General features: G+C 42.1%; 1 protein-coding gene across 1 annotated transcript in view; it reads left to right on the forward strand.

Moving 5' to 3' along the window:
• Positions 1–2,503: 2,503 nt before the first annotated feature.
• Positions 2,504–14,877, forward strand: part of MUC6 (mucin 6, oligomeric mucus/gel-forming) — a 91,479-nt gene continuing 79,105 nt past the window's right edge. The window contains exons 1-2 of the mRNA XM_063944191.1: positions 2,504–2,588; positions 4,074–4,280. Coding sequence (XP_063800261.1) covers positions 2,504–2,588; positions 4,074–4,280 — 292 coding nt within the window. The remainder of the gene's footprint in view (positions 2,589–4,073; positions 4,281–14,877) is intronic.

Raw genomic sequence — 14,877 nt, forward strand, 5'->3', positions numbered from 1 at the left:
TGACACTGCAGTGCCACTCCTAGATGGGCCAGGTGTTTGTGTCGGCCACTTGTGTCGCTTAGCTTAGCCATCCAGCGACCTCGGTGCAAATTTTAGGACTAAAAATAATATTGTGAGGTGTGAGGTGTTCAGAATAGACTGAAAATGAGTGGAAATTATGGTTATTGAGGTTAATAATACTATGGGATCAAAATGACCCCCAAATTCTATGATTTAAGCTGTTTTTGAGGGTTTTTTGTAAAAAAAAAAAAAACGAATCCAAAACACACCCGAATCCGACAAAAAAATTTCAGGGAGGTTTTGCCAAAATGCGTCCGAATCCAAAACACGGCCGCGGAACCGAATCCAAAACCAAAACACAAAACCCGAAAAATGTCCGGTGCACATCACTAGCAAAAAGCTCAATTGCCTGAGTACATGGGTGATCTGATGTTGAGTTTTGCTATCTTCATGGAGACCTTATTTATCTTGTATCACAGCCGAATAGGTGTCCCCAGGATGCCTGTTCTAGTATTGCTACTGTATCTCATCAGAAGGGGTTTGGGAAACAGTAGATATAACTAGAAATATGTGGACTATATAGTAGAGGAGCTTGCCAGCTCTGCAAATGGCATGTGTGTTATCAATCTCCATATACAGTATCATCGTCAATCCCATCATGTTATCAATAATCACCTCATAGTATGCCCTGTCAATCCCTATTTTATCATCTCCTCCATTATTTGCCCATATATCATGACTCAATAAACCTACTTATAAATGTATCCCTAATAAATCATCCATATCACCGTTCATGTCAACATCACTCTGAGGCATCAAATGCTTTGTGGCATCAGCATTCATGCAGCAGGTAGGTTATTAAGCTTCCAGCGGACCACACACATCAGTGTTCGATTAGGGCAACATGGGGCCCCTGGCTGAACATATGTCATGGGCCCTTACTCCACATGTGAGGCTAAACTACATGTACAACATACATTATGCAGCTAAAAACAAACTTTCCTCACTGGATTGTGCAATAGACACCTTTCTCCCGATCATGTATCACATATTATGTCCGCCATCTCACATTGTCACATATTATGCCATTACCCCTTCCTTCCCCTGTCATATATGTACTCCCATATACAGACACATATGCCAGAGCCGCTTCCCATCTTTTGTCACATATTACCATATTGTCACATATTCGCTTCTTGGGAGCCTCAACCCCAGGCTGTATGTGTGGGTTGTGACTGCATGGATTAATACAGTATGAAGCTATTATCTATGCAGCTATTTCTCTGTGCAGTCATCTGTACCTTCTTTACCCCTGCCCAAAATCCAGCTCAGATTGGCCAATGAAGGGAGGATGGAGCTACAGTAGATAGGGGTGGTGTCTCCTGGGTAGATATCTCTGTGCCTACAATCCACTACAACCAGGCTCCAAGCCAGGCCTGGACTCTAGCTTACCAAATCTAATTTTTTCACATATTATCATCCTGCCTTTATCCCATTGTCACTTATACCTTCCCATTCCACCACCATTCTTCCCGCCCTGCTGTAGTGGAATACAGTAAAATTGTGTAGATTGCCAGTTAATCCCACTAATGATATCACTTGCACAGATCACCCATATTGTGGAGCAGTGACGTGAGTGTAGTGCAATAATTTGACCTTCCTCCACTGAACACTGCACCAGGGTAAAAAAAAAAGTATCCAGCTGCTCAGTGTGTAGCTCCAGAGCAGTGATCAATAGCTGCGCCTGCCCCACATCCAATGGTACCGGGCCCAGCTCCCCCACGGGTGCAAGGTGCCCAGGTGGCTGCAGCAGGTGGTGCTCGCTGTCTTCAACAAGTAGTGGACGGCGAGCTGGAGACCAGGGTGGGCGTCTAACACAGGAGGAGGCACAGCTCCTGATTAGCTGCCCATCCATGAGCTCCGATTGGCTTGCAGCCAGCACTAAATTTGAAAAACCCTGAATAAAAATTAAAAAAAAGTTCAGAGCTTGTAGTGCCGGTATGCCATACCATGGTATACCGGCACACTTTGAACACTGCTAATGACCATATTCATTACAAGGTTAAAAGAGATTTACTGCGGATTCAGTGAATGATTTGCAGTTCTCTCTTATGGAGAGACTTCTCTTTGTAATCTGTTCAATAATGCATATTGAAATAATATTGTTTGAATTTTTACTCTGTAGCTCTGGACTTTATCATTACTAATTTTTGGTCGTAAAAAATATTGTTAAAAACATTTGCATCTGTTTACATAACAGCAAAACAGACTGAAATAAAGCTTTAGGCCTACTGTTTGCATCAATTTGGTATGAAATGAATACACCTAAAATTCAGTTAGTTTGTAGTTTGCCAGAAAAACAAGAGTGTGAGAGCTAGAGAGGGACAAAACACTAAATAGGCTTTCTTTGCGGAGCCAATTTCATGTTGGGGATTGAGTTTATTCTAATGATGTTATAATAGGAGAGCAGTATTGCGCAGCCTCCAATTTGGCTACTTCGGGGATGATGCAACATTCCTATAACCCCGCAATACCACTGTTCCAGCAATCTGCACTGCTACCCGCATCTAGAAGACAGTCACCAGCTAGTGAGCTTTCAGAACCCTGCTTCCCTACAAGCTCCACTTCATGCCATCACGTATTAATAAACCACACTACCTTGTTGAGCTACTAGATTTGTGATTGGGTCAAGTACAAATTCTGCTGGTTTTGTGCATTACTCTCACAAAGCACCACCGCATACACATATTTTCAAAAGGTCTTGGGCCCAGGTACAGGGCACCCAGGCACAAGTGGGCAGAAAGGGCACACAGGGAGCTCAGTTATAAGAAAAAACATCCAAAAATACACAAGTTTCAGGATTGTGTACCCTGTGAATCAAATGCTGAGGTTCAAGTTCAAGTGCTATAATTGTCACAAGATAAGTGACAAACCAATCAACTGTATGCAGAGAAAAGTGAACCCTGCATAGAACAAGAAATTCAATGGCAAAGATGAGTCAGCTATGAGTGTTATAGATAGCCACAGAAAGATTGTTGGTATATCGATTCAGGTGAATTAAGAAAATTCATCTGAAATGAGGAGTTGTTCACCAAACTGAGTGTGATCCTATTACAATCTAAGAATTAAACATTGACAGTCACAAAAGTTGGAACAAATAAAGCTTGCTTGAGAATTGGATCAAGAACAAAAGTCACAGAAATCCAAATGTATTTTGTTTACCAGAAATGAGAATTAATTTAATAATCATCAGTGTCCTGGAACAGAGATACCACAGAGGTAATTTTGCCAAAGGAAAGTGCATTAAAAGAAACAGAAGTGGGTCAATTATTGCTACAACCATAAGGTATCAGCAAATGCATGTTTTTGATACATAGCACTGCTATGCAATGATGAGAAGTGAGTCACAGTCATTGGACCTCTGGCATAGAAGGTTTGGTCACCTTGGATATGACTGTGTTTAATAGCTACAGAACAGGATGATCACAGGAATTTCAGTTATTAACACAGGGAATCCCATGTGCAAAAGCTGCATATTTGGAGTCATCAGCTGTTTCCAAAGTCAATAAGTAGAACAGCACCACTTGAAATAGTGAATTCAGGTGTGTGTGTGTGTGTGTGTGTGTGTGTGTGTGTGTGTGTGTGTGTGTGTGTGTGTGTGTGTGTGTGTGTGTGTGTGTGTGTGTGGTCCAATGGAAGTAAAGTCTGTCAGTTGATACAGAGACTTTGTGACATTTCTAGATTACTTCACAAGAATGACACATGTATACTTCATAAAAGAGAAATCTGAAAGGATAAAGAAAATTACAGATACAAGAGCATTGTAGAAGATCAAACAGGCCACATATTTAAAATTCTTATAATGATAATGGTGGAGAATATCTCAACAAAGTGGTGGAACAAATTCTTGAAAAAATAGGAAACAGAGAATCAATTGACCATTGCCTATACTCCTGAGCAGAATGGTATTATTTAACAAGCATACTGTACGCTATTGAAAAAAAGCAAGATGTATTGAAGTTGTATTTAAAGAGACAGCAAACATTACAGAAAAGCTGTCCTTTGACATGCAGAACAGGTACACTATGTGTCACTGGACATACCAGTAGCTGGTGAAATATCTGAACTAGAGACTACCAGTGTGAAAGTTGAACCACAGAAGAGATCGTCTACTAGATCAAATATCAGCAAGCCACCTAAAAGATATGATTATGAGTTTGCAAACATTGCATTTAATGTACCTCAGGACATTCATGAGCCAAAGTCAAAAACTACTTGGTGTAAGTGGAAGACCAAAGAAGCAAAATAAAGTTTTCAAGGAGTCAAAAGTACAAAATACACCAAGAATCATGATAGTGGCAGCAGTCTAAGGTTTGTGAATTGAGAGACTGTTGCCAATCTGTCAGTGAGAGGAGTCTTCCTGATGTACCTTTTAAGAAGGCCAAACCAAAGTTATCTGATATATTAATGCTCTTTTATGTGTCTAACCTCACCTTTTTTACAGGTTGCTTCGTGACTACATACTTTACTTGTGAGTTTGTGCAATGTGGGAAAGCTTACTGTGTATGAGTGTTATAGTCGGGGATGGATGTCTCCCTCCCCATGAGATCTGCAACTATTACCCCATGATACTGTTGTTCCACTGGCCCCCAGACCAACATTGCAATATGACTGGATCATATACTACTAAGAAAATTTGCCCACTATAATACGTCTGGCCTAATTAGGACAGTGACTCAAATATATCAAATGTCAGTTTTCTTATAGATTGCAGCTTGTCAGGTGTTTGGACGAAATTCAGTTAAGCACAAAGTCTTGTTGGAGCCTTTTCAGCGAACCGAGCTCACTCGAACTTCCAGATCCGAGTGGATGTGGCCAGGGACTCTGATTTTTCAGCTTGCCTTGGATCTAAAAATAAGCTAAAACATCATCTTCCTAGTGTTGGATCTCGTGTCTCATGGGTTTTGGATTTGGATGCCAACTGAAATCAATGCCAGCAGACACCCATGCTCTACCATCCTCTCCTAACTGAAGAGCTCCTGGAGCACAGCTGAGACCCCTTCTCACTAATCAGTCGTCACCTCACAACAAGGAGGTCAACGAGGATCAGAGTAGAAAGAGCACAGCATGCAGTATACCCCATTCCCAATGTGCCCTGGAGAAGGACCATCCTTGATCGCAACCCAGACAGAGAGAGAGATTGAGGTAGCCAACCAGGATCCGGATATCATAAATAGATACCACTACAGCAGGATTACCAGTATTATACCCCAGTGCCGTAACTAGACATTTTAGTGGCGTGTGCAAGAAACAGCATCGGCGCCCCCACTTCATGTAAAATATGGGCAGTGTGCACTATAGGCGTGCGCAAAAATATATAGGGGCGTGGCTTCATGGGGAAGGGGTGTGGCTAAAAATAATAACAATTCATATTATGGTGCACAGTAGTCTCCATTATTCAAATTATGCCGCACAGTTGCGCCACTACTACACCAGGTAGAGCCACTTTTACACATTATGGCAGACAGAGTCCATCTTTTACACATTACAGCAGACAGCGTCTCCTTTTTACACATTACGACAGACAGCGTCCCCTTCATTGAGGCAGTGAGAATCATAAACCTGCACATTTTGGACCTTAAGATTGACAACATCAACTGGGAATTTAACCCCTTCCAATACGAAAGGATCCAGAGGAACTACACTGAGGCAGTGTGAACTAACTAAGCCTGCATAGGGGATCAGTACGAAATCCCACCGGATGGGATCCCGGTGGTTGGAATACCGACACCGGAATCCCGACCGGCACAATCCCGACAGGGGGGCGAGCGCAACACAGCCCCTTGCGGGCTCACTGCGCTCACCATGCTGCGGGCACGGTGCCTCGCTACGCTCGGCACACTAATTTATTCTCCCTCTATGGGTGTCGTGGACACCCACAGAGGGAAAATATGTCGGGATTGTGCCGGTCGGGATTCCGGTGTCGGTATTCTGACCGCCGAGATTCCGTCCGGTGGGATCTTGGCCGCATTCCCTGCATAAGGTTAATCACAGCTGCAAGTGCATGGGATAGCACCTACAGTAACTGAGATGTTAACCTACGCTTATCACGGACGTGGTTAGACAGCAGAAGATCCTATGGAAACTTTCTAAAAAAGGGCCTAATTCAGACCTCATCCTAGCAACAAATTTGTTAGAAGATGGGCAAAACCATGGGGGTCATTCCGAGTCGATCACTCGCTATCTATTTTTTGCAGCGTTGTGATCAGATAGTGGCCGCCTATGGGGGAGTGTATTTTCGCTTTTCAAGTGTGCGAACGCATGTGCAGCCGAGCGGTACAAAAACAGTTTGTGCAGTTTCTGAGTAGGTCTGAACTTACTCAGCCGCTGCAATCACTTCAGCCTGTCCGGTCCCGGAATTGACGTCAGACACCCGCCCTGCAAACACTTGGACATGCCTGCATTTTTCCAACCACTCTCTGAAAATGGTCAGTTGACACCTACAAATGCCCTCTTCCTGTCAATCTTCTTGCAATCAGCTGTGCGAATGGATTCTTCGTTAAATCCATCACCCAGCACCGATCTGCTTTGTACCCATAAGATGCGCCTGCGCATTGCGGAGCATACACATGTGCAGTTTTGACTGATCGCAGCGCTGCAAAAAAATAGCTAGCTTGCGATCAGGTCGGAATGACCACCCATGTGCACTGCAGGTGTGGCAGATATAACATGTGCAGAGAGAGTTAGATTTGGTTGGGTTATATTGTTTCTGTGCAGGGTAAATACTGACTGCATTATTTTTACACTTAAATTTAGATTTCAGTTCTAACTGAAATCTAACCCCCTCTGCACATGTTATATCTGCCCCCCTGCAGTGCACATGGTTTTGCCCATCTACTATCAAATGTGCTGCTCCTATCAGGTCTGAATTAGGCCCAAAGTCTTGTATATTATTTGTAAATTTTTAATTTGTGATGTCTTTTGTTTTTTGTATACCAGTATTATGTACACTCTATTAAAACCTTTATACCCTTGCAATCTAAGTTTTTAATACATTACTACTTAGCAACACATTTTTAAACAGAAATAAATGTGGTGTGTTTGTGCCGCTGTTCTGTTGCTTAGTTTAGCCAGTCAGCCATTGGCCTATGCTGGTGAACAATATTGTGAGCTATGAGGTGGTCAAAATTGAGTATAAATGACTGGAAGTTAATGTTATTGAGGTTAATAATACTGTAGAAACAAAAAAGGACTAAATTATGTGATTTTAGGTGTTTTCATGCATTTTTTGAAAAATAAAATACAGATTCAAAACCAAAACACAGGAAGGCTATTTTGGCAAAACCAAAACACAAAGTTAATACAGAACCTAAACTAAAACACCGGAAACTGCGGACATCTGTACTGTAAACACTCATATCTCTGGGGTGCACTGATGTTTTAGTACCAAGACATCACACAAGTTCTTGCAGTAAATGGACTCTCACCCTTTATCTACAGTATGTGTTAATAACCAGTGTCCTTTTATGATAAATACCATTTGCGTAAGTACTCCTGCAGATTAGTACTTAGTAGAACCACATTTTGCTGCAATAACTTCTTATCTGTTGGATTAAGTTTCTACCCAGTTTACCAGGTCTTCCTGGCAGATTTGCTCCAGGTTGCTCAGGTTGGTTGGAAGATGCTTATGGACTGCAATTTTCCAAAAGTACCACAGATTCTCAGTTGGATTGAGGACTGGACTTTAACTTGGCCATTGTAGGTATATCACCTTATTGTTGTTCAACCATGCCAGTGTTGCTTTGACCTTGTGCTTGGGTTCACTGTCCTGCTGAAAGGTGAATGTTCTCGCAAACTTTAGTATTCTAGCAAACTAAAGCAGGTGAACCTGCAATATCTCCCTGCATTCTGCACCATCCATTGGACCTTCAATTTTACCAAGATGCCCAGTACTCACTGAGGAGAAGCATCTCCACAACATAATGCTGACACCCAATATTTCACTGTTGGAGTAGTGTTTGCTGAGGAATGGGCAGCATAAGGTTTGCTCCACATATAGGGTTTTGTTTCAACTGACCTACAAAACCATATCCCACATTTTAGCTGGGTCACTTTGATGTTTTCTAGCAAACTCCATGAATATATGTTAATTCAGAACTAACTCACCTGGATCCTCCAAATGGCGCTACAAGGACCAGCATGGCCTCCAAATATTGGTCCCATCCATGCCTCTTAGAACAGCAATATAAAATGGTAGATGCTCGATCAATTTAACAATCTTTCACAGGTGTATGAAAGAGATGGTTTATTCTAGACAGGAAAAATATTGCCCCAGCACACTGAAAAAGTACTTTATCAGCAATGATATTTGAATACTACATAATAACAAAAATACAGAGATCTCAGTCGCATATACAGTATTTGCAAAGATATGATTAAGCGCTCTGTTGTTATGTAGTATTCAAATTCATTGCTGCTCCTTTTCACTGTGGTGTGGGAATATTTTTCTTGTTTAAAATAGAGATGAGCGGGTTCGGTTCTCTGAGAACTGAACCCTACCGAATTTCACAGGTCAAACACGGGTCCGAGCCAGGCTCGGTTGTTCCCGAACGAGGCAAAACGTCATCATCCCGCTGTCGGATTCTTGCAAGATTCGGATTCCATATAAAGAGCCGCGCGTCGCCGCCATTTTCACTCGTCCATTGTAGAGGGTACAGATAGGACGTAGCTACGTTCTCTCAGTGGCAAATCTCAGTATCAGTGCTCAGTATCAGTGCTTATTGCTGCTCAGTAATACTAGTACAGTGTCTCTCTTGTGCTGCATCTTGCTGCTGTAGGGTGCTGTGGTAGTAGTGTCCTGTGACTGCATCGGTCATCATCATTCCAGTCACAGTGGTATCTGGGGGGGTGACAATTCCAGAGTGCTTTTGTGCTGCTCAGTAATACTTGTACAGTGTTTCTCTTGTGCTGCATCTTGCTGCTGTAGGGTGCTGTGGTAGTAGTGTCCTGTGACTGTGTATCGTTCATCATCATTCCAGTCACAGTAGTATCTGGGGGTGAGAATTCCAGAGTGCTTTTGTGCTGCTCAGTAATACTAGTACAGTGTCTCTCTTGTGCTGCATCTTGCTGCTGTAGGGTGCTGTGGTAGTAGTGTACTGTGACTGTGTATCGTTCATCATCATTCCAGTCACAGTGGTATCTGGGGGGTGACAATTCCAGAGTGCTTTTGTGCTGCTCACTAATACACAGTGTCTTGTGCTGCATCGTGTTGCTCAGTGTCAGTTCTCCGGAGTATCATTAGTGCTCAGTATCATCAGTGCTCAATATCAGCAGTGCTCAGTATCATCAGTGCTCAGTATCACTGCTCATTGTCTTGTGGTGCTCAGTAATACTACATTAGTAATACTAGTACAGTGTCTTGTGCTAATCGTGCTGCTCAGTGTCAGTTCTCAGTAGTATCATCAGTGCTCAGTATCACTGCTCATTGTCTTGTGGTGCTCAGTAATACTACATTAGTAATACTAGTACAGTGTCTTGTGCTAATCAAGCTGCTCAGTGTCAGTTCTCCATAGTATCATCAGTGCTCAGTATCACCAGTGCTCAGTATCAGCAGTGCTCAGTATCACTGCTCATTGTCTTGTGGTGCTCAGTAATACTACATTAGTAATACTAGTACAGTGTCTTATGTTGCATCTTACTGCTGTAGGGTGAGGTGGACATCTTGCCTCTGTAGAGCCATTTTGTGCAAGGAGAGATTGATTGCTTCTTGTGCATGTCCTGTTTATACAACATAAGGGTGGGTGGGAGGGCCCAAGGACAATTCCATCTTCCACCTCTTTTTTTATTTATCTTTGCATCATGTTCTGTTTGGAGACTATTTTTTTAAGTGCCATCCTGTCTGACACTGCAGTGCCACTCCTAGATGGGCCTGGTGTTTGTGCCGCCCACTTGGGTCGCTTCGCTTAGTCATCCAGCGACCTCGGTGCAAATTTTAGGACTAAAAATAATATTGTGAGGTGTTCAGAATAGACTGGAAATTATGGTTATTGAGCTTAATAATACTATAGGATCAAAATTACCCCCAAATTCTATGATTTAAGCTGTTTTTGAGGGTTTTTTTTAAAAAAAACCCACCCGAATCCAAAACGCATCCGAATCCGACAAAAAAACGAAAGGGTGGTTTTGCCAAAACGCGTCCGAATCCAAAACCAAAACACAAAACACGAAAAATGCCCTCTGCACATCTCTAGTTTCAAATAAATCCTTCCTTTCCTGCATTTGAGAAGGATTATTACATTGATTGACTCACCACCATTTTATATTGCTTTTTATTGTTTGATAGGTAGTGGCTAATTGAACGCCAATTTGTAGGGCAATAAACCATTGACGATAAACCTCCATTTAACCGAATCGCTATGCATTACATTACTTCCAGGTCTGGGTTTCTGTCAGCATGAAACTGAATGCACTTGAACCTTATCCTCTTATTGACGCTGTATCAGAATTTGTATACCCGGCTTCAGATTAATACTGCCTCCTTATAGTCTTACTGAGCCAGACATAAAATAAAACAAGTCCATCATTATTTTCAGGCTTCATTAGCTTACAATAACAATTTAAGCAGTGCAATGTTCTTAAAATGGGCAAGCTAAATTACTTACAACTAAATAATAAAGACTGACATAAGGGGGTAATTCAGAGGTGATAGTAGATGTGCTAAATTGAGCAGATCTATGATCAGTTTCACAGACATGCGGGGGGACGCCCAGCACAGGGCTAGTCCGCACCGCATGTCTAGCTCTGCCCTCGTCTTCCCCGCACAGGTACAAATTAATGCATCGCACGGTGGCGATGCTTTTGTACCTGACGAGTAGCTCCCTGCCAGTGCAGCTCCTGTTCACTGGCAGGCCACTACTCACCGTGTTCCGGGTCACAGTGGCTGCGTATGACGTCACGCAAACGCTGCAGCCTGCCCCCCAACGATCCGGACATGCCTCTGTTCAGGGCTGTTTCTAGCCAATTTGGCTCGGAGTGCGAGATTTAAAAATGCCCCCCCCCCCCCCCCCCCCGCCATGAGATAAAAAAAATGTGCCCCCCCTCCCCCACACACCTAGATAAAAAAAATGTGTGCGCGCGCCCGGCAAGGGGCGTGGCCTCATCTAAATGGGTGTGGCCTCGTTTAAATGGGCATGGCCTCATCTGAAAAGACTACCTCACAATCCAGTTTTTGACCCTGCCCCAACAGATCACGACCACCACAGGGAAAAAAAAATAATTCTACCATATTAAGCCCCACTCAGTAATGCCCCCTGCACCATATTATGCCACACACCACAATGCCCTTGATACATTAAATCCCCACACTGCGGCAGGCAAGAGTCCCCATTTCACAGATTATGGCAGGTGTCCCCATTTTACACATTGAGAGAGAGAGAGAGAATACTTACAGAGGCGATTACCGCTCTTCGGCCCGCCTCACCAGTCGCTCCTCGCTCCGGCCTTTCCCTCTTCCTAACTTGGATCCCCCTCTGTACTCCGCTCGGGGGGGGGGGGGAGTTTCACGGAGTGACGGGGTTGCGTCGTGACGTAACGACGCAACCGCGTCATTCCGTGAAACTCCGCCCCCCGAGCGGGTTACTCGGGGAGAAATAGGAGGGGGAAGCAGGGAGTCACAGTGCGGTTGCACTGCTCGTCTGCCCCAAGAAACGGCTCTGCCTCTGTTGTTCGGACTGCGCCCCACCAACGGCGTTCTAACAGTGTTGGCACGTCCCCTCCCGCCGCGTAACCACCTCTGCCTGTCAATCAGGCAGAGGCGATCGCAGCACGGAGATGCTGATAGCATCTCACTGGGTTCTCGGGGTGCACGCGCACAGTGTGGCCGCTGCGTATGTGCACTCCACAAAGTAATTCAGACTGCGATCGCTGACGCTACAGCGATGCAGTCTGAATTACCCGCACAGTTTGGATACAATTCAAAGCACTTCTTTGCTCTGTAGTAAGAATACATAATTAAAAGTTGCAAATAGATGGTTGTATAGCCTAATTAATAATACTTCAAAACCAGTAATGGAGAATTTTATGCAAAATACTCTTAATATGTTCTATATAAACCTGCAGTTAATTCCATTTATTTACCTTGTAGAGTAAACGATCATAGCTTTATGTTATATGCTGTATATAAAAGGAAGGAGCAATAATGCATGATGGGCAAATTACAGATGAATAGCATTGAAAAGGTATTATGGGGTTTTTTTTACAGTACATTCTACATTTCTACTGAATCGTCTGTGGCATGTTTTTAGATGTGTGACTTTTTTATATTTGAGAACAGAAAACCCTACACTATATTGAACTATTGGTTCAATTTTTTTTTCTTAATGTATACAAATGTGTAAATTATTATGGGGTCAGAGATGCTGTAAAGAGCCCCATACACTAGAACGATAATGCCCGATTTCATCCAATTTCGGGCATTCGGGCCGATATATCGGGTGAAATCGGGCATTTTGGATGTGTTTCCAATCCAATGCGCATTCCTGTGAGGGTCGGATCGGCTCCCCTAGATCGTTAGTGCTGCACTCGTGATATGTCGGTTCCCGCAGGCATGGCTGGGATCGCATACGATATATCACATGCAAAATGTACCAAATCATATGGAATCGTATGGAACCAGTCCCAGGAGAGTTCAAGGGAAATCGCCTCTGACTTTAGCCTTAGACATATTGTTGTAGTGTATGGGGCCTTTAACATTACTACTAATTTAAACGTCTCACCGACAGTACTGTAATATTTACACTTCTTTAAATTCCAGGTATCACACCCTATGTGGTACATACTACAATAAAGATACAACAGTACTTGAATAAAGTATGAGAAATGTACATTTTCTATAATAAGCATTTCTTTATATAAAAACATAAAATGATGTACAGTATTGCCTATACAATAGTCGCATCCTCTTGGTTCCAGAGTATGCACAGTATAAAACACGCAATATATAATCTGCATGCAGACTTGCATTCATTTCTGCATAAGCCCTTTAATGTGGTTCCATTGTTCACGGATGATATTTTACACGATCATTGGTGAACAACTACAGTAATCTGTTTTGTCTGTTTAAATTTGAAATTAAAAATAAAAATGTTTTAAATAAATGCAGCCCTATGATCTATTTAAATTGTGTCAATACACTGTGAAGCAATACATCGTTTTTTCTTTTTCTTTATATTATATGTTTTATTGCACTTTTTTACAAGCGTATTTCAGTGCTGTTTTTTGATCCGCTGTATTTACTTGTAATGGGTCATGTTCTAAGATGCCTTCATAAATATAGGGCAGGATGTAATGCCGTCCGAGTCCGGCTGATGTGCGGGATACCGTCTGAACCCGGAATTTTTTAAAAGGGGCAATTGTTTACAAGGCATGGTTATGCTTTGTAAATGATTGCCCCTTTAAAAAACTGGCCGAGTTCGGCCGGCATCCTGACTCCATTACATCCCACCCATAATCTGCAATGGAAAGAAAGAAAGAAAGAAAGAAAGAAAGAAAGAAAGAAAGAAAGAAAGAAAGAAAGAAAGAAAGAAAGAAAGAAAGAAAGAAAGAAAGAAAGAAAAGGTTAATAATAATAATAATAATAATAATAATATTATATATATCATATAATATATAATAATAATAACTCCACCTGCATTTAAGAGCTGCCTCAAAGCTATTAAGATATGTTTAGCTACAGTGCTGTGATTGAGTACTGTTGGCAAATAAGAGCTGTAGACCATACACATTAGCCCTATCACTGTATCCTGGTTCTGGGTGAGGAAAATCAGATACAGTAATAGGTTAATGTACTTATCAATGCATTTGGTATTTAGCATCAAGGATGAAGGGTGATAGGGAGCAGATTTTATTAGATTAAAATAGGCTTTTAGTTTAGAGGGAGGAGCTACACAATGATATATAAGTTTCATGGCTTACCTGGTAGTCTCTTACCACACTCCTTGGCAGCAGCAGAACTGCCATAGAAAAGGTGTATTTGGGGAACAACTTGAGGAAGAAACGATAGAGGGGTAATCACAGGCATTCCGCCATGAAGCTCTCCTTTCTCCTCTGCCTCAGCACCTTGTTGGGCAGTGCAGGTATGTATCACTAGCAACATGTATGGAACACCAAGACAAGTCATCGACATAACTCAGGACATTGCAACACATACAGTAGAAAGCAAAGCTCCAAATTTTCATTCATTTCATATTTCAAGTGGATGTCTAGGATTTACATTACATTGATACAACCTACATGACAAAATGGCACAGCTGCTATCTTCTCATTTACATATTTGACGTCCATGATGGAATAATCTACAATAGGAACCTCTACAGTTTAACCCATAGGCTATAATGGGCAAACATCATTGTTGGGAATTTATGGATCAGAACTAGGTTCTCCAGCTGCTGCAGTGGAGATCAGTCAGGGCACATCCGTCTCCTTACTCTGGATTGGATTGTTAAACACCTGATATATGGCCTATTATTATCATAGACACAATAATGTGAATTCAATAGCAAAGGAAGGTCACAGGGACTAATTTTAAATGGAAACAGTCATTTTATATATTTTTTTTTGTTTATGACAAAGGTAACCTGTTTCCCCATCTCTGAAATATTTCCAGTATACTGTAAAAAGAGAGTCAGAATTAGAAAGTGAGAGTTTTGGAAAGACAAGAGTCAGTAAAGTTACCATATACGGAAAATCTGATTGGTTTGTATGTTGGCAAATACTGTAAACCATCTTTCCTCCAGTCCCAGTGGATGCCACATGAACAGTACTGAGTATGAGAAGTTGGTTGGATTAGAAGTTAATAATTTGTATTAATATCGAACATAT

Source organism: Pseudophryne corroboree, chromosome 11, assembly GCF_028390025.1.
Source record: "Pseudophryne corroboree isolate aPseCor3 chromosome 11, aPseCor3.hap2, whole genome shotgun sequence".
Classification (NCBI taxonomy): Eukaryota; Metazoa; Chordata; class Amphibia; order Anura; family Myobatrachidae; genus Pseudophryne; species Pseudophryne corroboree.